Source organism: Rhinolophus sinicus, linkage group LG04 (genome assembly GCF_036562045.2).
Source record: "Rhinolophus sinicus isolate RSC01 linkage group LG04, ASM3656204v1, whole genome shotgun sequence".
Classification (NCBI taxonomy): Eukaryota; Metazoa; Chordata; class Mammalia; order Chiroptera; family Rhinolophidae; genus Rhinolophus; species Rhinolophus sinicus.
In genome coordinates this window covers 99,897,423-99,919,687 of record NC_133754.1, presented here as the reverse complement: position 1 = coordinate 99,919,687, position 22,265 = coordinate 99,897,423, and the positions used below count along the sequence as shown (strand labels likewise).

Genomic DNA, 22,265 nt, shown 5'->3' with positions numbered 1-22,265 from the left:
GAAGGTACACCAGAAGAATTAATCAATGCTAAAGAATGTCACCAATATAAAATCAAAAGCAAGCAAAGAAAGCAAGCATATACATCAAAGATTCTCAACCCTGAAGAGCTTTTCAAAAGTACACTTCCTAGCCGGCCTGGTGGCTCAAGTGGTTAGAGCTCCGTGCTCCTAACTCTGAAGGCTGCTGGTTCGATTCCCACATGGGCCAGTGGACTCTCAACCACAAGGTTGCCAGTTTGATTCCTCGAGTCCCGCAAGGGATGGTGGGCTGCACCCCCTGCAACTAGCAACAGCAACTGGATCTGGAGCTGAGCTGCGCCCTCCACAACTAAGACTGAAAGGACAATTTGAAGCTGAACGACACCCTCCACAACTAAGACTGAAAGGACAACAACTTGACTTGGAAAAAAGTCCTGGAAGTACACACTGTTCCCCAATAAAGTCCTGTTCCCCTTCCCCAATAAAATCTTTAAAAAAAAAAAAAAAGTACACTTCCTGAATATTTCCAGTCAAGATGGCGGAGGTAACCACTGTGCTTACCTACTCTCAGGACCACATTAAAATTACAACTAAACTACAGAACAACTGTCATTGAAAATCGCCTGAAGTCTAGCTGAACTGAATGAACTGAAGCCCTACAACTGAGGACATACAGAAGAAGCTACCTCAAGACTGGTAGGAGGGGCGGAGACGTAGAATGGGTTAATCTCACACCTACATGTGGAGGTTAAAAATTGGGAGGGATATCTTGGCTGCAGAGGTGCCCCTAGAGGAGTGAGGCTCCCCAGCCCAGGGCTTCAGTGCCAGGAAGAAAAGTCCCCACAACTTCTAGCTGTGAAAACTAGCAGAGTTGGTGTCTGAGTAAGAACAGGGCAGCTGGAGTCCCAGGTGATCCTCTTAAAGGGTCCATGCTCGCTGATGGCTTCACTTGCTCTGAGCTCTAGCGCTGGGGCAGCAGCTTGAAATGCACCAGGAATATATAGGGAGGAATTGAGTTTTCTGGCTTCTAGGCGAGGCCTGGAGAGGCAACTTTCTCCCAGACAGAAATGCTGGAAGAAACCATTGTTCCTTTGTTGACCCTCCCCCAAGCCAGCATGCAGACACAGCTGGCTGCCACATCTGAGTCTCCATCAACCTGGCTAACACCATTTACCCCGCCCTGGTGATTCCGAGACCCCCACTCTACTCAACTTGCCGGCCCACCCAAGCTACTTCCAGTGTTTTTTCATACAAACACCTTCTCTTGTTGGCTCATGCTGAGGACTTTCCTAAAACCTCTCAAAGTTTCATAACCCCCAAGCAAGCAGCCTCTGGCCTCAGTGTGCCCTGTACCTCTTGCTAAGAAGCCCCTAGCCCGGCCATTAGTGGTAACTGGCCTCAGTTTGCAGCTTAGCCTCTCCCTGGCACCTCTAGGCCCACCACAAGTGGAGACCACTTTGTACTCATACCAAATGGCCCCAGGCAGGGCACAGGCATTGGCTGAAACTGGCCTGCAACAGAGCCCCTCCCAAAGGGCCCCAGAACCCACACACCTGGTGGCCAGCTTCAGACTACAACAGAGCACCACACGATCACCTCCACAAATAACACATCCAAAAGGCAGACTGGGCAGGCACCAGAGCCCTGCTAAAGTGAATCCTGCTCCATAGGGTCAGCACCTGCCTGACAGCTACTCCACTGTAGTCATGGCCAGTCCTCACAGCCAATCAGCCTGAGGGTCAATCTCTGCCACTGACATGCAAACAGCAACCAAGGCTCAACTACAACCCACACAATGGACATAACTGGAGCACCCAGCTTAGGTGACCAGGGAAACTGCACCACTGGGTCTGATAGGACACCAACTACATAAAGCAACTCTACTAAGACCGGGAGACATAGCAGCTCTACCTAATACATAGAAACAAACACAGGGAAGCAGCCAAAAATGGGGAAACAAAGAAACATGTCCCAAATAAAAGAACAGAACAAAACTCCAGAAAAATAACTAAACAAAATGCAGACAAGCTATCTACCAGATGCAGAGTTCCAAACATTGGTTATGAGATGCTCAACGCTCTCAGGGAGAACTTCAACAAAGAGATAGGAAACATAAAAATGGACACTGAAAACATAAAAAAGAACCAGTCAGAAATGAAGAATACAGTAACTGAAATGAAGACTACATTAGAGGGAATCAACAGATTAGATGAAGAGGAGGATTCAATCAGCAATTTAGAAGACAAGTAGCAGGAAACACCCAATCAGAACAGCAAAAAGAAAAATACCTGACACATAGGCAGAAAGCGAAGGGATGAAAAAAAATATTCCATGTGAATGGTAGGTAACTAAAGGAGAGGAGGAGTAGCTATACTTACTATATTCACATACAAAGAATGAAATTAGACCTTTATCTTACACCACTTACAAAAATTAACTCAAAATGGATTAAAGACTTAAATGTAATATCTGAAACCATAAACTCCTAGAATAAAAAATAGGAAAACAACTCCTTGTCAATGGTCTTTGCGATGATTTTTGATGTGACACCCAAAGCACAAGAAACAAAAGCAAAAATAAACAAGTGGGATTACATCAAGCTAAAAATCTTCTGCACAGCAAAAGAAAAAAAGAAAAGATCAATTAAATGAAAAGGCAACTTAAAAAACAAAAAAGAATCCCCCCAAATGATGCTAGTTTAAGGTACCTCTGGGACATCAAGCATACCAACATTCGCATCACAGGGGTACCAGAAGAAGAAGAGAGCAAGGAATTGAAAACCTATTTGAAGAAATAATAATGAAAACTTCCCAAACATGGCAAAGGAAGTAGACATACAAGCCCAAGAGGCTCAGAGTCCCAAACAAGATGAACCCAAAGAGTCCAACACCAAGACACATCACAATTAAGACGCCAAAGATTAAAGACAAAGAAAGAATCTTAAAAGCATCAAGAGAAAAGCAATTATTTACCTAGAAGGAAGCACCCATAAGGCAGCTGATTTCTCAACGGAAACTTTGCAGGCCAGAAGGCATTGGCAGAAAAATATTCAAAGTGATGAACAACAAGGACCTACAATCAAGATTATTCTACCCAGCAAAGCTATCATTTAAAATCAAAGGACAGATAAGGAGCTTCCCAGACAAGAAAAAGCTGAGGAGTTCACCACCAAACCAGTATTACAAGGAATCTTAGAGGGACTTCTTTAAGGTAAAAAATTAAAAATTAAAAATATGAATAAAATGGCAATAACTACATATTTATCAACAATTACTTTAAATGTAAATGGATTAAATGCTCCAATCAAAAGATAGGGTGGCTGGATGGATAAGAATACAAGACCCTTACATATGCTGCCTACAAGAGACTCACCTCGGATTGATAAGGCACACAGACTAAAAGCAAAGAAATGGAAAAAGTTACTTCATGAAAATGAAAACAAAACAAAAAAGCTGAGGTGACAGTATTTATACCAGACAAAACAGACTTTAAAACAAAGGCTATCACAAGAGACAAGGGACCCAGTAATCCTACTTCTGGGTATTTATCTGAAGAAACCCAAAATGCTACTTCAAGGGGATGTGTGCATCCATATGTGCAGTGCAGCAGTATTTACAGTGGCCAAGATGTGGAGGCAGCCTGGGTGTCCGCCAATGGATGAACAATAGAGTAGGTGCTACATACATACAATGGAAGGAATACTGCTCGGCCATGGAAGGGAATGGGTTCTCACCATCTGCAGTGACATGAATGGACCTGGAGGGTGTTGTGCTGAGTGAGGTATGTCAGACAAAGACAGATGCAATGTGATTTCACTTATATATAGAATCTAAAGAACAAAATAAACAAACAAAACAGGAACAAACTCATAGATATAGAGAACATTTTGAAGATGGGAAGGGGGTTGGGGTGGATGAAAAAAGGGAAGTACAAATTAGTTGTTACAAAGCAGTCATGGGGATGTAGGGCATGGCATAAGGAATAGAGTCAATAATATTGTAATATCTATGTATGGTGTCAGATGGGCACTAGATTTATCGGGGTGCTAGATGGAAGGGGGTTAGAGAGCAGGGTGAAAAACGAAGGGATTAAGAAGTACAAATTGGTAATTACAAAGTAGTCATGGGGATGTAAAATAAAGCATAGGGAATAAAGTCTATAATATGGTAATAACTGTGTACAGTGCCAGGTGGGTACTAGATGAGTCAGGGGATCCTTAAATTATATAAATGTCTAACCACTATGTTATACACCTGAAATTAATATAATATTGAATGTCGACTGTAATTGAAAAATATAAACAGGAAAGGTAAAAGGTGAAAGGGAGTAAGGGGTTCAAATTTCCAGGTAAAAGACAAGTAAGTCATGGGGACGTAATACGCAGCATAGAGAATATAGTCAATATTGTGATACTGTGGCACGGTGTCAGATGGTTGCTGGACTTACCATGGTGATCACTTCCTTAACGTATATAAATGTTGAGTAACTATTGTGTATACCTGTAACTAATATAATATTGTATGTTAGCTATATTTTAGTAAAAATCCTCAAAGAAAAAGATAGATACTCAAGCTCTGCTATATCCTCACTCTGTAAAGCGGGGGAGGGGAGGCGGGGCGGGGCCATCTGCATACCCAGTGGGGGAAGGCTGGATGATACAGCCCTGGCAGCACTGGGCAGGCTGCAGTAGTGGTGATTTGTAGGGATCCAGCCTTTTGAATAAAATGATTTAATAGCAAAGAGAAAGATAAAAATGTTTATTTGCTGGACCTACCCCAAACTAGAACTACTAGAATTTCTGAGATTCAGACACCAAAATTTCTTCACAAGACTCCCAGGTGATTTTGTGCTTCTAGGGATGAAGATCACTGGTTAAGTAGAAAGAAGGTAAAAGAGGAAAAGGAGAGAGACAGGCAGCAAAATAACCTTCAGAAAGTAAGCACTAATCATCAATACCAATTTCTGTTTAAAACATCAGCTTTGCCATTTAAACTGTTATTTCATAGTGCCCTCTACTGATCAGGAAGGGTATTCTTAGAACTAACAGAAGACATCAACTTATATTAGTTGAAAGAGAATATACAAATCTAGAAACAATCAATTAGTGAAGCTTCATTATTTCTACATCTTCTCATAATTTTGAAGTATACAACGTGTTGGCAAATATTGTGTAGGCAAAGGTGGTTTTCAAGTTAATCGTAAGTTAGGAAAAATTAAAACGTGTCACCTGGTTCATCAAGGTTTCTCAACCATGACACTACGGACATTTTGAAACAAATGATTCTTGGTTGCAGGCAGAAAACCCTGGATGTAGTTATATAATATTCAGTAGTAACTTTTTTAAGACACGGAAGGCTACTGTTTCAATATAAATGAGGAGTATTGTACGTCATCTCCGTTAGTACTTTCATTACATAACCATAAGCCTGTCCCGTTGCAGGATGTTTAGCAGCATCCCTGGCCTCTACCCAATATATGCCAGTCGCATCTCCCACCCTCCAAAGTTGTGCCAACCAAAAATATCTTCTAAACATTATCAAATGTGCCCAGGCCCCTGAAGGGAGGGGCAGTATTGCCTTTAGTTGCAAATCAATGATGTATCCAAGAAAGATGTTTCTGGGGACGTAAAATTGCACAAGAATGTGAACTATCTGACTGCGGTTTTGATTTGCGTTTCCGATGCTGAGCATCTTTCCCTGGGCCTGGTGGCCATTTGCACGTCTTCCTTGGAAAATGTCTATTCACATCTTGTGCTCAGTTTTTAATGGGATCGTTTGTATTTTTGTTGTTGAGTTGTATGAGTTCTTTATACATCTTGAATATTAACCCCTAATCAGAAATAAACCAGAAATTGATAATTTAAAAATATTTTTTAATTAGTGAAAGATGACCCACTCAGTAATTAAATCTAGAAATCTTTCATTTTCATATACCGGGTTAATAAAGAATACCCTATAAAAAAGAACCACCATAGTGAAGATTTATTTTTAAATAAATTATAACAGAATTTGTTCATGGAAACGAGTGTGTACATGAATGACTAATGTTTTTAATTTAAGCATCTTGTGATATATAAACCTATGCAGTACAACAGTTTAATTGACATTTGCTGGTTACTTTATTTAATTTTTCACTGTAAAACCAAGATCCAAATCAAAACCTCTAAACTCATATTTTTCCACTTGAAAGAATCAAAAAATAGGCTATAATTCTAAAGTAAGTTCAATAAAGCAAATATTACTCTTATGAGCACTACAGAAATAAGGTAAAACACAAATATCTGATTTTATACCTAAATTGAAGAGTTGCCAGTGAAACAATTACAGATGTTTACTCTGAAATATGCTACTGTGAAGGCTGGAGACAAATAACGATAATTTTTATTCAAAATTAAATGTATGGACTACCCAGAAAATAGGATGACCTGGAACCTGAAGACGATTTTATAATATTCATTCACACAATGTTTTAAAGACATAGGCTATTGTTAATAGCCTTTATATTGTTAATATAAACCAGGAGTTTTAAAATCATCTCTAGTGTTTTCAACTGTCACATGGACATAAACCAAAGACCCAAATACTTTCAAATGATCAGATATTATTTAGGCAACAATTCTCATGTGTTGTGTACATAAAATTATAGTAAAAAGACGACTATAAACAAGATGTATCCCCTCCGTCTTCACGGACAGCACACTGCATTACAGTAAACCGAGTTTATATTCCACCATCAAGTGTGGTTCTCCCATTAGTTCACTTTGTGATGGGTCTGAAAATAAACAGAAACATATTAAAGATTCTCTAAAAAAGATAAATTCATTGATTCCAGTCATATGAAAATGTAGAAGAGGCAAAACTAATCTAATGAAAGAAAACAGACTGACTGCAAAGGAAAATTTCTCACTTCTAGATGACTCTAGAACAATCTCTAATAGATGAGGTAATCTCTTAATCTAAATTGCAAAAACGTTTTGTCTGTAGTGTTTTGTGCTCTATTTCATACACAAATGAAAACATAAATCAGAATTCTAGAGTAAAAAAACCTTAACAATCTTCACTCTTGTTTTTATGGATGAGTCAGACCAAAACTTGAACTGTTATAATACACCTAAAAGAGCTTTTTAAATTAATACTAATAGTAAGCTCCCTAAAAACAAAGCCTTTTTCCTTTTTTGCCACCCACTCAACACAGGAATAGAAACAGAATAAAAATCCAATAACTGAAATAATGATTGCCAAGAGTAACTGATCCAGTTGGGTGTTCGCTCACTGCACCTTCTAAGATTAACTAGAGACCACTGTGTCGCATCAGTTCAGCAATCTATGCTCTCGACACGTGTCACACAGCAAAGTAGCCTTATCAACAATTGATACTACTACAATTATTAATAAATTGCTACATATGTAACAGACACTCAAAATCTAAACTTAAAAGAACACGTCTACATATGAGTAGAAAGAATAGGCAAAGACCTATGCTGCAGCGCTGTTTCGAGTTAATGAGAAAAATGTAAACATCTGCCAATAAATGTATTGATACATCACATATACCGTAAGATACATTCAGCATGATACCAATTTTGTTAAAAAAATAAACAAACACTATGCAATGCCCAACATTTTCTGACTGTACATGTTTGTACGAAGACACACAGTGCAAAGCCTGGGAGGATGGCCGGGAACCAGGCAAGGAGGGAGGGAAACGGTCTGGGGGTAATCACGGAGGACCTGAGGTTCAGCTTAATGTTTTCCATTTTTAAACAAGACAATATTCACCTAGAGAACAACGATTTCTTTTAAACTCTAGTACAGTATGTACTTACTAAATCAATCACTTGCCCCAAAGACGTAAGCAAGACCCCGGCCTGTGTTTCCAGGCTGGCTGGCTGTGCTGTGAACTCGCTGTACTCGGGGCAGGACCGGGGCTCTGCTCAGCCCCTTACTCATCAAAGTGAGGGCGAGGGGGATAGAAGGCCCCCTCAGCAGTAAGGGAGAGTCCAGTTTGGACTTTACTATTGCCCTCCTCACATGCCCTTCGCTCGCTTGTAAAATGTGCAGATTTTTCTTGGCCAAGCCCTCTAGACGAGAGCACAAAACCCTCATCACCTCCAAAACTTCACAACACGTAATCTGGAGAAAGACAGACTTGCATCACAGTTTAATAGTCCTCATGCAGACTTCAAATTCCTCCAGCTCCAAGGTGGTGAGGACAGCGCTGAGCAGGCGCTTCCAACACTTCCTGTGGGCCGAGCGCTTTATCAGGCCCTGGGGGCACAGGCGCTGGCAGGACCGAGGCCCAGCTCTCACGAGGTGTGTGTGTAACTCGGGGCGACAACTAGAAGCAAGACAAATACCTGATATGTGGTGCGCAAAGAACTAAAGTGAGGTGACAGTGACTAGGGACTACTGTAGACTGGGCAGTGAAGGAAGGCCTCTCCGAAGGAGTGACATTGAACCTGGGGTCTGACCAGTGAGGTAGAAAATACCCTAAGCTAAGGCAGGCCCCAAGGTGAAGCCATGAACTGCCCATATGTTATGCCATCGCAGTTCCCATGGAGGGGCCGGGGGGTTACCCCAAGTGCCGTGTAATGGTCTCTTCCGGACAAAAATCACCTCAGCAGGGGATCTTTCTCACTCATTTCTACCTTACAGGGATGGAAGGAATGAATACAAAAAGATTTTCACAGGACAGTGACCTTTTTAAACATGAAATCATATCACATCACTGCTTAAAACCATTCAGTGGCTTTCCATTGCATTTGAATAAACTTCTACAAATCTCTGGCTCCTAGCTCTTCAACTGCTGCATTTCCTGAAAACACTCCAGCCACATGGACCTCCTGCACACGCTTGTGTGTGTGTGCATGCACGCATGCATGCATGCAGGTGTTGGGAGACAATTCCCCATGGGTCTCCCATGATTCTGTCAATCTTCGAAACAGATGCACTGCCTGCCTTGTTCTGGACTCTTTCCAAGGCCATTTCTAAAGTGAACAGCCTCAGAAGACCCATCGTGTCTCCCGTGGCTGAACTGCCTCTTATACAGACTCGGGTGCCCTGACCCCGGGTGGGGTTCTCCTTCCTGTAATGGAAGACACGGAATATGCAGGCGTCCCCAGACGCTCTTCTTGCTGTCTGTGGGAACTGGGGCTCAGGGAACTGAGAGAAGCTGACAATCTGGCGAGTGCTACTGCTGTAATAAACTGTCCCTTGTCCCTAAGAGTCTTGTCTTCTGCTAGCGCCCACGAAACCATGGCAGGCTAACTTGTTAGCTTGTAGATAGTATAAGATCTAAAACCCTTCAGAGTTCTGCTGTTCTCAGGTGGGAGACCCTGAGAGATTCTTCCCTCTGCTTTTAGATCAAGTAACTCATATACGAGTATCTTTTAGGAATCAACTTATTCCCAGAGGTGCCTGCCTCTCCTACCCAACAACAAACTATATCCCTATGCTTTTTATTCCTAGAATTTATTACAATTTATCATTACGTTTGTGTTTTACCTGTTTAACATTTACCTCCCCCATTAGAAAGCACAGATGTTTGTTTTTTCACTGCCTAGCCCAGAGCCTGACACCTAATAAACATCTGACTGACTGACTAAATGCTCAAGAAGTCCCCTTCCTTCTTTACACAGAATCAAAGAAGCTGATTTTTAAATGAATGCATTTTTGTAACTAATTAAAAGAATACACAAACTTGAATTATCACCTTACTAATTTTAAATGAGGTCTAAGTTCAAGGCCAAAACTTAAGAATTCCAGGTTTTCCTGCTTTAAAAAGCTCCCTCAGTGAAGATTCTCAGAGGAGGCTCACTAGACTTCTGTTGTGTCCACAGCATTTCCTTACCGGACATCGGCAGCCAAGCAAAACTAATGTAATTTAATCCTGTTGGGTTTTGTGTTTCTCCTGAGCTGCTGAGGCATAATGAACAGAGCCAATACTGGACAGAATTATATTTATTTATCTTCCTCAGAACCAGAAAAAACAGAGGATGCTATTATTATTAATAGAGGATGTGTGTATTGTTCTTACTTAAAACTCATGTATCTCGTACATAATACAATTATTCAGGGAATTTCATTACAGATTACAGTCTTCTTTCCTAGTTACCATCTACAGAAGCACAAAAATTAGTGGTGGGGGGGCTATTTTTTAAAGAAAACTTTAATCTTATTTATTAGAAAACTTTCATCTAACTTTTATCTTAAAAACTAGTCAGATCCCACAAACATCCTGAATACTGAAATAACAATCACTGTTTAAGCTACCCTAAGAATACTGTGTTAGACTCTCATTAGTAGACTTTATCCTCAGGGTAAGAACTGAATGACTACCATTAACTGACATGACTATAACCTCACAGCTCCATAAATAATTTCCCCTTTCAGAACCAGTTCAAGAACAGTTACTACCATTGATTGTATCTCAGTGCAGTGAATGACACACGTGAATCCAAGCAGCAGTCAAATCCATGAGCGCAAGGGTTTTGTTCGCTGCTGCTTTGTACGTTATTGAGGTTCCAGAAAATGACACTTACCATTAAGAATATCTTCAAATCCAATAGTCTCATCATTACCCCTCAAAATATCCAGTGAAAGGTTTGAGCTTGGAAGAAATGGAAGACGCTGAACCTTTGGGAAAAGTACAAAAGGGCAAGATTAGAAAAAACCGAGGGGGGGTGTAAAAGTATAACCTAATTCCATGTTCTTCATTCTTTATTTGGAAAATGCACAAAACTAAATAAAATATATTTGACCACGCAGGAGAAAGTTTATATTTCAGACCCAAACCAAGTTTTTAAAAATTCCTTAAAACTTGACTCAAATATGTAAAGACACTGAAATTGTACTTGTATTAACACTTAATAATCCTAGCGGGCTTGCACTAATTAGGGGCCTTTCTTCACAGCATATACCACTTGATGAAACGTAAAATCCCCGAGCCTACCACGTCTAGTTCCTAATAAATGTGGGATGATGAAATTCCGGGTGAAATTCCAACTCAGTGACATCATTATCCTACTTAGTAAACAGATTATTTTGTATGTTGTTTTGTACATACAAACATAGTACAAAGGTAAATTATGACCCTTTCATACAGTAATGATAACCAGAAATGAAGATCAAACTCATTCGTAGGACCTTTAAAAAATACCAAAACAAAACCAAATCTTAAAACAATAACGCAATATTATTTTGAGTCAGTGTCATCTACTTTTTTCAAGTATTAAACACACACATATATTGCAGACTGGTGCCTGAGCATAGTGGTGAAGGCATGGCTGTGGGGTCAGAGAGACCTGGATTCAAGTTCTGATTCTACTACTTACCAGTCTTATGGTTTTGTGTAAGTTCCCTGATGTGTCTCACCTGTTTCCTCATCTGAGAACCGGGTACCACCACCTCCCTCTCAAACTTGCAGTACAATGTGCTGTGAAGTATGTATATAGCATAGTCATTGGCACATAGTCGGTACTCAATAAATTTTAATGTAGCCAACCCAAATTTTCAATTTTTCTGTTCTTTGTTAGTTAGTTGTCTGGCAGTTATAATTTGACTCAATGCAGACAATTTTGGATATCGCCAAAAGAATACCAGAAGAGTAACAGGTGGTCAGTGACTAAACGATACTAGTATTTTGAAGTAATCATAACTTCAGCATCTAAGGGGACAGTTAAGATTTTTCCCCCCAAGAAAATGTATGCAGACTAAAAATATTTTCAATTACTAATGGCCTATAGCGATAGTTAAATCTTTGTAGCATGTAAAATTGCTCTAGGTTGTCAAAACTGGGTGAGGAGGGAGAAGAGTAAGTGGGAAGGATATAGGAGGAAGAGGATGAAACAGAAATGGAGCCTGTACGTGGAAGCAGACAGTAAGGGGATGATGGTAGATCCAGTCTGACCAGACAGAGTGCTGAGAAAGCATCAAAAGCAGGGCACACATCCTCCTGAGCAAGAACTGCAGTAGTACAGGGATCAGGGGAAAAGGCCAGGATTCTGGGAAAAGCTTCTGGGATTAAAAGTTTAGGCCCAGAATAGCAGCAGTACGTAGCTGGAATCTGAGTGGGATGGTAAAAATAGAAGCCAACAGTTTTGTACAAACACACGCATTTCATTTCATCTCCAGAATGACCCTAATAACCCTCCACTGTTCTTCCTGCTAACTCCATTTCACATTATAATCAACAAACGATCTGAGGCTCAGAAAGGACTCTAATTTATTGAAGTTCTTAAGACTAGGAGATGGTAGAGCCAAGATTCACACCCAAGTTATTCTGACATAAAGCCACGCATGTTCTTTTTAGAGCTTTCTCCTTGGAAAAAAGTTCTAAAACAGTTTCCAGAATGACTGAGTGGTGCCATTAATACCAGTTATGGAAAGACGCAGTTTGGGCCAGGTGAGAAAGGAAGTCGCGGTAGTAGGAAGAACACGTGCACAAGCCAGAAGGAGAGAGAAGAGGTGAGTCAGGACCCTGAGACCAGTCAAGGAGGCAGTTAGTTCATGAGCAGAGCACGACGAGGATGTGGCTTTATTGTGAGGGCAAAGCGAGGGGAGTGCCCTGATCAAACCTGTGTTTTACCGACGATTCTGGCTGGAGGGTGTACGGTGCACTGGGGCAGCGCGGTGGCTGTTGCCGTAACCCAGATGAAGCATGGGAGGTCAGAGCCAATGTAGTTGCAATGATAAGAAGAAGAGGTAACTGACTGGATTTTGGGGGGGGCAGGGTGAGATGAGGTGCTGGGTGAGAGACCCAATGCCAATGCTCCCATTTGTGCGTTAGGAAGAACCCTAGTCATACACGAGGAGGATTATGTGAGAAAGTTATTCTGGACTCGGACATGTGAAGTTTGAAGTGCCTGTGGGATTTCCAACTGGAGAAGCCTGTAAGTTTACTTGGGAATTAAAACTTGAGTGTCACCAATATATCAATGGTAACTAAAGCCAGAGGAATAGGTAGGAAGTAACAGGATGAGGAGAGGACCAGACGGGCACTAACGAAACTGGTATTTCAGGGAACCTGAGCGTGAGGTTTCAGAGAGGAGCAGACATCAGGAAAGTGCGATGTCCTAAAAGCAACGGGAAGAAGGCAGGTGGTGCCATCAGTGTTACACACCACAGGGAGACCAAGCAAAATAAGGAAGGGAGAATGTCCATATCTTTCAGGAGCGGTTTTACCTGTGTGATGGGAGCCAGAAAACTGGATTGAGTAAATAGGAGGTAAAGGAGTGTATGTAGCAAATGTAGGCAAATTTTTTAAAAGCTCAACTTGCAAAAGCACACTTAGTGAGAGAGAAGTTACTATAAAGGGACTTGGGATTAACACAATTTATGCTGTTTTAAAAAACAGGTTTGAGAATGTACAAATGCTGAGTCCCAGCAAGTGGAGCGGGAGGTAGAAGACATCAGCTACAGAAAGGATCCATGAACAGGAAAGTCCCGGAAGTCGTGTGATGTGACAGAATTCAGAGCACAGGTGGACGGACGGTTCTCACATACTTGGAAGGACATTTCTAAGATCTTACCCTGAGCAACAGGTATATTCAGCTATATACAAACTGCCTACTAGATATCGCCATTTGGATCTTCCCAGAGGCATCTCTAATTCAATGGAACCCTCCAAAAGGACAGACACGAAAGCGGATGCACGTTAAGTTTTCAGACACTGAGCCCATCATTTGAAGTTTTCCATGTAATGGCATCTCTTTAATCTATAAAGGAGGAATCAAGGTCATACCCTGAAAAGGGGGGAAGTAGCACAGGCGGTAGGCGAGAAGGCAAGGTCAGGTTTGTGCAGCCCGAACATAGAAGTCGCTACCACCCATAGCAACACACAGGTGGGATGTGTATGTAACTGACATCCACGCACTCACCTGCTGCACGGCCTTGAATTCCATTTGCAACTTGAGTGGAGCAAACAGACCCTGGATGTTTCTCAGTGTGGAGAAATTCATTTTATCTTGGTTGAGCTGGAACTACAAAAGACAACAATGTAACTTTAAATGGTACATTCAACATTCTGCATTCAAAACAGCATCGATAGGTATGGAATACTTAGACAAAGAATTTTAATATCCACAACTGAAATAAAAACAAAGTACTTTCACTAATTTCTTCAATTAATTTTTGGATATATATGTCTGTATTTTATCCAGCATGCTGGTATGCTTCACCAGTGTAAAATTACCATCTAAAATTTGGAATTACAAAACTAACAAGGAATGTTTTTCACATTGCAAAGGTATACTCATTCACAAAGTATAGTTACACCTCAGTGCTTTTGATGAGAATTACTGCCAAACTGGTAGAAGAAAGAAAAGATATAAATAAACTGAGACCCAGAAACAGGTATATATACAGTGACAAAAATTACTAGTGAATTTCTAAGTACGAAAAAATATATTTCAAAGGATTTCATAAAGAAATAATCAAACCCATTATACTATCCTGTTAATTAAAATGTTTCAACTCCACTTTTGGGGGTTATTGATTCCAGGGGAAAAAAGTCCCAGAACTCTGAACAATGTCTGTCCAATTTGTATTGCATATTAAATAAACAATTTTTTTCTAAAATCGTAGTTTAAGTACTGATATCACTTACAAAAACTTTTATCACAATTTAATGTATTTCAGGCAAAATTAATCAACTTGATTCAGTTTCCCAAGATAGCTATTAGGATAGTGTTTATGATATGCAAATAGATTCCTCAAAACTCTGAGGTAAAGTAATTATAACAAGGTAAAGTGACCTGTTGTCACTTTTTGTTATACTATACTCTCTTGATAAGATTTTTTTAAGTCATCAAAAAAAAAAGTAACTTTGATCCAAAATCTATTGAGAGATTAGTGCCCACCTGGGACATGACCTGGGGGCCACATACATGAAGTCTGAAGAAAGAGATCTAGCAATATGGTTTTTAATTACTTTACCTTGACAGCAAAATTCTGACAGATGGTCTGAATTTTGGTCCATATTTAGGGAAAACAGGCAATATTTTATTGTGAGTATATGGCTTGAAGTTCTAATTGAAAGGTTTCCTTTAACTACTGAATTATCCTCATGGTAACTAAATATAACCGTATGTAGAAAAATTCAATTTTATAAACTTTGATGACGATACCCACTTTGTAATGTGATGGCAAACTGCAAATACCAATCAACATATACCTCTTTACTAGCAACCACATGCAAAATTAGAATTAGGCTGAGTGGGGATATACAACAAAACAGGAGTCTACCCTGGAGGTAGACCACATATACAATCCAGTAGGGCAGACATTACACACAGGTCAGAGCTTCTCCACCCTTGGCACCACTGACATCTTGGGCCAGATCATTCTTTGCTGCGTTAGGTGCGGACCATCCTGTGCTCTATATGATGTTGAGCAGCATGCCTGGCCTCCACCCAATAGACCCTTCTCCCTGACACCACTTATGACAACCACACTGCCAAATGTCCCTGGGACAAAATAATCTCTAGCTGTATAGATGATGATGATGGCCACCTTCCTTCACCACCATCCCTGCAGTTCCCAATTGCCAGCATATGCCAACGGGTGGGCAATTACTAACTGCATTTTACAGAAGAAGAAACTAAGCCTTAAAGAGAGATTAAGCCACTTGCCCAAGTTTACTTAACTAATAAGTATGGCACCAAGAATTGAAATCTATATAGTTCCATTACATAATCCATGCTAAAGGACTTACAATGGATAAATGCCACAGAATTTTAAGAGAGAGACCTCCACGAGCTGGTTAAATGGCCAAGACAACATAGCGGCAATAGATGTAAGCTGAGTCTCAAAAGATCTACGAAATTTTTAGACTCTTCACCATTTTGGTCAGTCTCACTCAGATTTGTCCAAGATTCTCTTAACAAATATTGCTCAGAACTGAACCAATATTCCAAATCTAATGGCCAGATTAACACTTAGGAAAGTGAGGGTATAATCTCCTTTGATTTGAGCCCTATCATTATTAATCAAGTCCAAGATTGCATTAACTGTTCTGTTTAGTGTCTAAAACAATCTGCTGGCTTATCCTGACCATACAGTCAGTTAATATCAAGTTTTATGTAACAAGTCAAGTTTACCCCATCTACACGTGTAGAATTCATTTTTTGAACCCAAATGCATTTTTCGAATCTGTTTTTTAAAAAAATTTTGGCCTAGTCTTTTGGTCTATTTTGTCATCTGTGATATAGTTCATTTACTCATCAAAATGAGGCCTCCTTTGTAGCTTTTTTCCTCCATAAACATAATGTACATGCTTTTTATAGTTAACCTCATCTTTGAAAAACACCTAACCTTCCTAAGTCAACTTCTGAGCATGAAACCAGAATGCACTTAAAGCAACTGGGAGCCCTTTTATTTTCTCATCGAATTTAAACTTCAATTTTATCATTACATCATTTATTCTACTCTTTCTTATAGAAAGCTCTTTCCCCTTACTAGAGAGGAAGCAAAAAAGAAATAGGTCAGCTTTCTGTTAACTGGGTAACACTGCACCACCTTCCCCACATAATAAGATGCCACTTGTTCCTGCTCTGAACGTACATTTAAAACCCTTTACGTTGCTTACAGAACATGTATACGGGCTACATGCTCTTTAGAGCGATCGTTCCCCATCTATTATCTATTTAAGCTGGTGGATCCTAGTCTAAAACTGTTCAAATCCTCTATAAAGCCTTCCACAATCCACAAGCACAGATGTTGCTCCATTCTTGGTCCTCTGTAATATCTCATGAAGCCCCCATCCACCGCTTGTCCTCCCGTTACATTTGCAGCCCCTTAAGAATGGGGATTATATCACATTCATTTGTGTACCTACTGTGCCTAGCAAATGGATATGTCCCTCAGTACTTGGAGACGCAGGGCTTGAGAAAGAGGTCAAGGCGAGAGATACAGACTTGGAGGTCAACAGCAAAACAGCAGGGGAAAAACAGGGAAGAAAACAGGATCATAAAATGAGAAAATATGAGAGGAACGAGAAGGGACCAACACTTACAAATGTCCATAGAAAAGACAGAGAAGAACGTGTGGAAAGGGAACTTCAGTGAAGCAGCATAAGGATAATTCAAAGCCTACTCTAGAAGGATATGAAAAATAAGGCCTCATATTCCTCTGGTCAAATGCTCAATACCAGAACTGTCTTAATAAATGAAACCACAAGAGTATAACTGAAAGTACTTTTCTACTAGAAGACAAAAATAAAGATTCTGGTAACATACTTACATTTTTTTCCGATAATTCAAGAGGATGACTGGGCAAGAGTTCATTTTTCACACAAGAAAAACTGAAAATAAACATTTAAAAGGGAGATTATACATCACTCTATTTAAAGCTCAAAATCACGTCTACCAAGGTGTAACTTATGGGATGGCATGAGGGAGTTTTTGGGGAATGGTGAAACTTCTATATCCTGATTGTGGTGGTAGTGACAGGAAATGACACATGCATTAACGTTCATACAACTACCCACCACAAGGGGAAAAAAGTCAAATTTACTGTATGCTAATTGTTTTAAAATGCATCTATTATACTGGTAATCAAGACTTCAATTCACTAGGGAGGAAAGAAATTTAATAAAGTATGTTTATTACTATTACTCTGATGACACGCTTTTGTATTATATCAAATATTTAAGCCTCTTCTGCTCAGGTCTAACGCATATTCAGTATTTAATGTATCTTTAATATACCCATGTTGAACAGTAAGTTTGACGTTTACTGAATACCTACTATGTACAAAGGTGACACATAGCTAGAACCAGGCCACTGGTCTTTACTACTCCAGATATGTAAAGACGGCTACCTTATTGTCCAAAGCGGGATTTGAGAGCTGAAAGCAACCTTGGAAGTCATGCAATGATAGTTTATTGAATATTGTCTTTGTACATAAGTGGAATTTGAAAATGGTGCTGCTCATGGCACTCTTACAGTCTAACCAGGAAGAAAAAGGAGCATTTCATGAGGGGGAAGGGGGAGTCATCAGAGCTTGGTTACTGACTAGCTTATGAATTTGATTATACTATAAATCAAATTGTATCTCCAATTCCAAAGGCTATATACTGCATCTTTCACTACAAAATGGAGAGACAATAATGAGGCACTATGTCCCCCAGACACCATTAAATGATATTCTATTACAGCAAGACATAAATACCTTACAATTAGATGTAATTGTTATCTAATTATACAATTATATAATTGTATATGATTGGGGGGAGTATTATCCTTATTTGATTAAGCAGAAAAGTAGCCTGCCAAGAAAAAGAACTACCGTGTTTTCCCAAAAATAAGACCGAGCCAGACCATCAGCACTAATGCGTCTTTTGGAGGAAAAATTAATACAAGTCCCAGTCTTATATGATATTATATAAGATCTGGTATTTATATTATATTATTTTATATTATTTTTATATTATATGTATTATAAGACCCGGTCTCATATTATATTAAAATAAGACCGGGTCTTATATTAATTTTTGCTCCAAAAGACACAATGGAGCTGATGGTCCGACTAGGTCTCATTTTCAGGGAAACAGGTAGTACCAGAAACTGACACCTAAACATACAGAAACTTAAAGGAAACCACGTGAAGGGGTATAACTGTGTGCTGAAGGTAGAAAAGAAAGATCATAGCGGCTAACATTTACTGAGTGCTTACTAATGTCAGATACTGTTCTAAGTATTTTTCATATATTAACTCATTGATTTCTCAAAATAAGATATATATTATTAATAGCCCTATTTCACAGATGAGGACACTGAGACATATGGCTATTAAGTAACTTGCCCAAAGGCATACATCTAGTAAATAGCAAAGCCAGGATCAAAACCCAGGCAGCCCAAATCCAGAGTCCATGCTCTTAAGTGCTGTGTTCAAGCACTCCCAAAAGAAGTGAATGACTTCAACAGTTAATAAGATAAGGAGACAAAGGGCTCTCCAAGTTATCAGCAGCAAAGTAAAGAATCCTACCAAATCATGCTACTGGGTACTGTTTCCTAGGAGAGTGCCCTATCCTGAGAACCTACTACTGTGATAAGATGCTTTCTCCACAATCAAAAACATGTAAGCTTCTGCCCCCGCTTCTCGCCCAGTCTAAGGTATACTACTTGCTAACTCCCAAATTAAATATATATTTATGGCCTAGGAAAATATTTAAAGAATACTGTGAAAAATCATTCCCAGAAACATTTTATTATAATGAAATCAAAGGCACAACTCTCCCATATACCCTTTTCGAAGAAGATCATGACTTTCAAAAGGTCCACTTGCTGAAAGTTCAGTAACAGGAATACTGTCCTTTAGCTGAGATCCAAGTCCTCTGGCATTCTACAACACAAATAAAGAATGCTATTAAGTACAGAAAAATTCAAAATACCCCACAGGGAACATCTACGTACAAAATGTGGTTTACGACTAGAAAGAAAAGGTCTCTGCCCTCAAAGAGCCCCGGCTAGACAATCACAATGAGCCGTAGCATTATGCTAGGGGGACGCACATTGTACAGTGAATAATACCAAATCTGGGTATAGCAAGGACTCCCCAGTTTTCTCTGAATGTCGTCAGATTGAAAGGCATTCCAGGAAAAAAAGAACATGGGTAAAGGTATAAAAATATAAATGATCAAGTGAGTGTGGCAGAAGTAAAGGCTAGCAAAATGAAAAGGCTTAAACATGTAAAGAAATTTAGGTTTTATTTCTGAAATAGAGTCTCTGAAGGACAACGGCATGATCAGATTTACTTTCGTTGGAAAGATACTTCCCTTAGGTTGGAATTAGCACAAAACGAAAAAGCAGAGGACAGAATCTTGGGGAATACCATTCCTTCGGGACAAAGAAGAAGTACAAGGATTAAGGACAGACAGCACAGCTAGAAGAGAGTGGTCACAATAGCTAAGAAAAAAGGGAATTTCAGAAAGCGATTTCTATAAGCGAGTACTACCTATGAAAAATAAATACATCTAATCTGGATAGTGTCAAACAAAAAGAAATGGAAACAAAGACTCAGTGCATTGGTACTGATGAATGGTAACCTTATGCATTTATACTATAAAGCATTTAATCACCAAATATTTTAAGCCTCTACTGTGTGGCAGGTACTCTGCTAGATGCCAAAGATACACGTCTACCTTCCAGGGCTTAGTCTGATGAAGACAGATTAAACAAGCAAATAAAATGTAATAAAATCACCACAGGTAAAACCCAAGATGCTGACTTTCAATCATTTGTTGCTCAAGAAATGAGGCCAGCCTCATTTCTGCAATTTTGCAGAAAAAGGAAAACACTACAGGTACTTTGGTATCGGTCTTAGTGTTCTAGGAGAAACTATTCTGAAAAACCGGCTTTTCTTGTTGATTTCTTAATTCATCTGTATATTTTATTTGGGTAGGTACATTTTTCAGGGTTTCTTCAATCTCGCACCCTAGTCTAGGCTCTCAGCTGTGGATAACTTACACAGCAGTCTAGTGGGTCTTACTGCGTCTACACTTCCATTTTCCAACTCCACATATCAAGGTTTTCCTAACACACAAAATCTCCCCTACCAAAGATGTAAAAAAAACTTTTCACTGATTCATCCGTGTCCTGTGTTAAGAAAAAAGTCCAAGGTCCTTAGCCTGGAACTCAAGAACCTGCACAACAGGTTTCAATTCCCCCACATAGAAACCATGGTCAATGAGGAAAAGGACCTGGAAGCCAGTGTGGACTGTCGCTAACCTACTCCGTGACTGTGATCAAGGCATACACGCTCTCTGGCCCTGTTTACTCATCTTTCCAGGTACCTTCCCAAATGGATATCCTGTTGCTTTCCTGCCAAACATGCTTCTCCACCTCTGCTGCTTTACTGTAAAGAGATAGAAGGAAAGTTCTTCTATGCACAAAGAAATGGGGAATTCTGAGCTGAGTCCTTCTGTAATCATCTGCCCAGTTTCCTTCTGTAAAATATCAGGCTCAGTACTTGAGGTTTCTAACAAAGCAGCAGAGGAGAACAAGTCTATTGAAAGTTAATTATCACTGGTTACACTTGAGTGTTGATAAAACCTCTTTACAATCATCAGCAGTATTTACCCACAGAAGCCTTCCAGATGTGCTCGGCCTAGCAGCAGTACTAGTATCAGAGGCCGGGGCAATGGTGAATCATTAGTCTTTCCCAAACACCACAACTTTGAAGTTAAAAAGAGAGAAAGACAAAGAGGCGGAGGAGTAAGGAGGAGATGCACTAACACTGACAAACGGGCAGTAGCGACTGCCTGGTATTTTCTCCCTCCAACATCTGGCATGCCAGATTCCCAAAATCGTCTGTCAAGTGAAGCTGCGTGATCAAAAGCGACCTACAGGAGTGGGTTTGTTATCACGCCAGTTCCGAGGGTGTGGGGTGAGTGAGGGGTACGGGGACCCTGGAAGCCCAAAGGCTCTCCCCTCGGGGGAAGCGGCAGCAGCAGCGCCACCCGCAGGAGGCTGCACTTTCGATTGGTACTTTTCAGCTCCGCGCCAACCACGCGGAAGGAGCCGGGGTCTGCTGGGCGGCCTCGGGCCGGGAGGACGCAAACCGAGAGACGACAAGGAGGTGGAAGAGGAGGGAGCCGAAGCGCTGGTCGCGGGGCCCGCGCCGGAGCCCGGCCCAGGCAACAGCCGCTGTTCCCCAAGCCCATGACTCGGCAGATCGTGGCGCCCGGGGCCGGGCTCATCCTCCCGCCGCAGCCGCCACCAGAGACGGGCTGGGAGGCGGCGGCCCGGTCCTGTCGGGACACGGTTCCGAGCACGCCGGGAACTGGGGTCGCCCAGGGGTTCACTCACCATCTTCAACTCGCTCTGCGAACAGCCTCTCAGCCCAGTTACCGTCAGTCGGCCCAGCAGCTCACTTCCGTTTCCGGTGTTGCTCCCCCATATCCGCCGGAAGTGCGTCCGTCCGGGCGAGGAAGGAAGGAAGAAGGGCGCGGGGCCCCGGGAGGGAGCCGCGCGGGGCCGGGGCTCCCACGCCTGCAGTCCCGAGGGACCGGGGGCCAAGGGCGCAGTGAGGGTGTGGCTGGGAGGAGGGCGGGAAGGGACGACGTGTGCCCGCGGGGAGGGAAGACGCGGACCTCAGCTCCAGTAATAAACAGCCACGGGTCGTCCGACTGAAGATGTGCCTCAGCTAATACAGGGCCTCCGGCATAGATAGCACAGTTTTCACAAGGCTAAACGGGCATAGATGAGTACTTTGCCTGCAGCCGTTCACCTCCTAAAGCAAATGTGGAACACAAGGCTTTTGCCGATGTGATTTTATTTTTTAAAATCA

General features: G+C 40.9%; 1 protein-coding gene across 1 annotated transcript; it reads right to left on the bottom strand.

Annotated features, from left to right (window-relative positions):
- Window positions 1–5,945: 5,945 nt before the first annotated feature.
- Window positions 5,946–21,918, bottom strand: POMP (proteasome maturation protein). Its single transcript, XM_019736574.2, has 6 exons — window positions 21,785–21,918; window positions 19,222–19,319; window positions 17,217–17,277; window positions 13,856–13,957; window positions 10,520–10,613; window positions 5,946–6,750 (listed from the first exon to the last, which is right to left on the bottom strand). Exons 1-6 carry the CDS (start codon window positions 21,785–21,787, stop codon window positions 6,683–6,685), a joined length of 426 nt encoding a protein of 141 aa, XP_019592133.2. The 5' UTR covers window positions 21,788–21,918; the 3' UTR covers window positions 5,946–6,682.
- Between the last annotated feature and the right edge of the window lie 347 nt (window positions 21,919–22,265).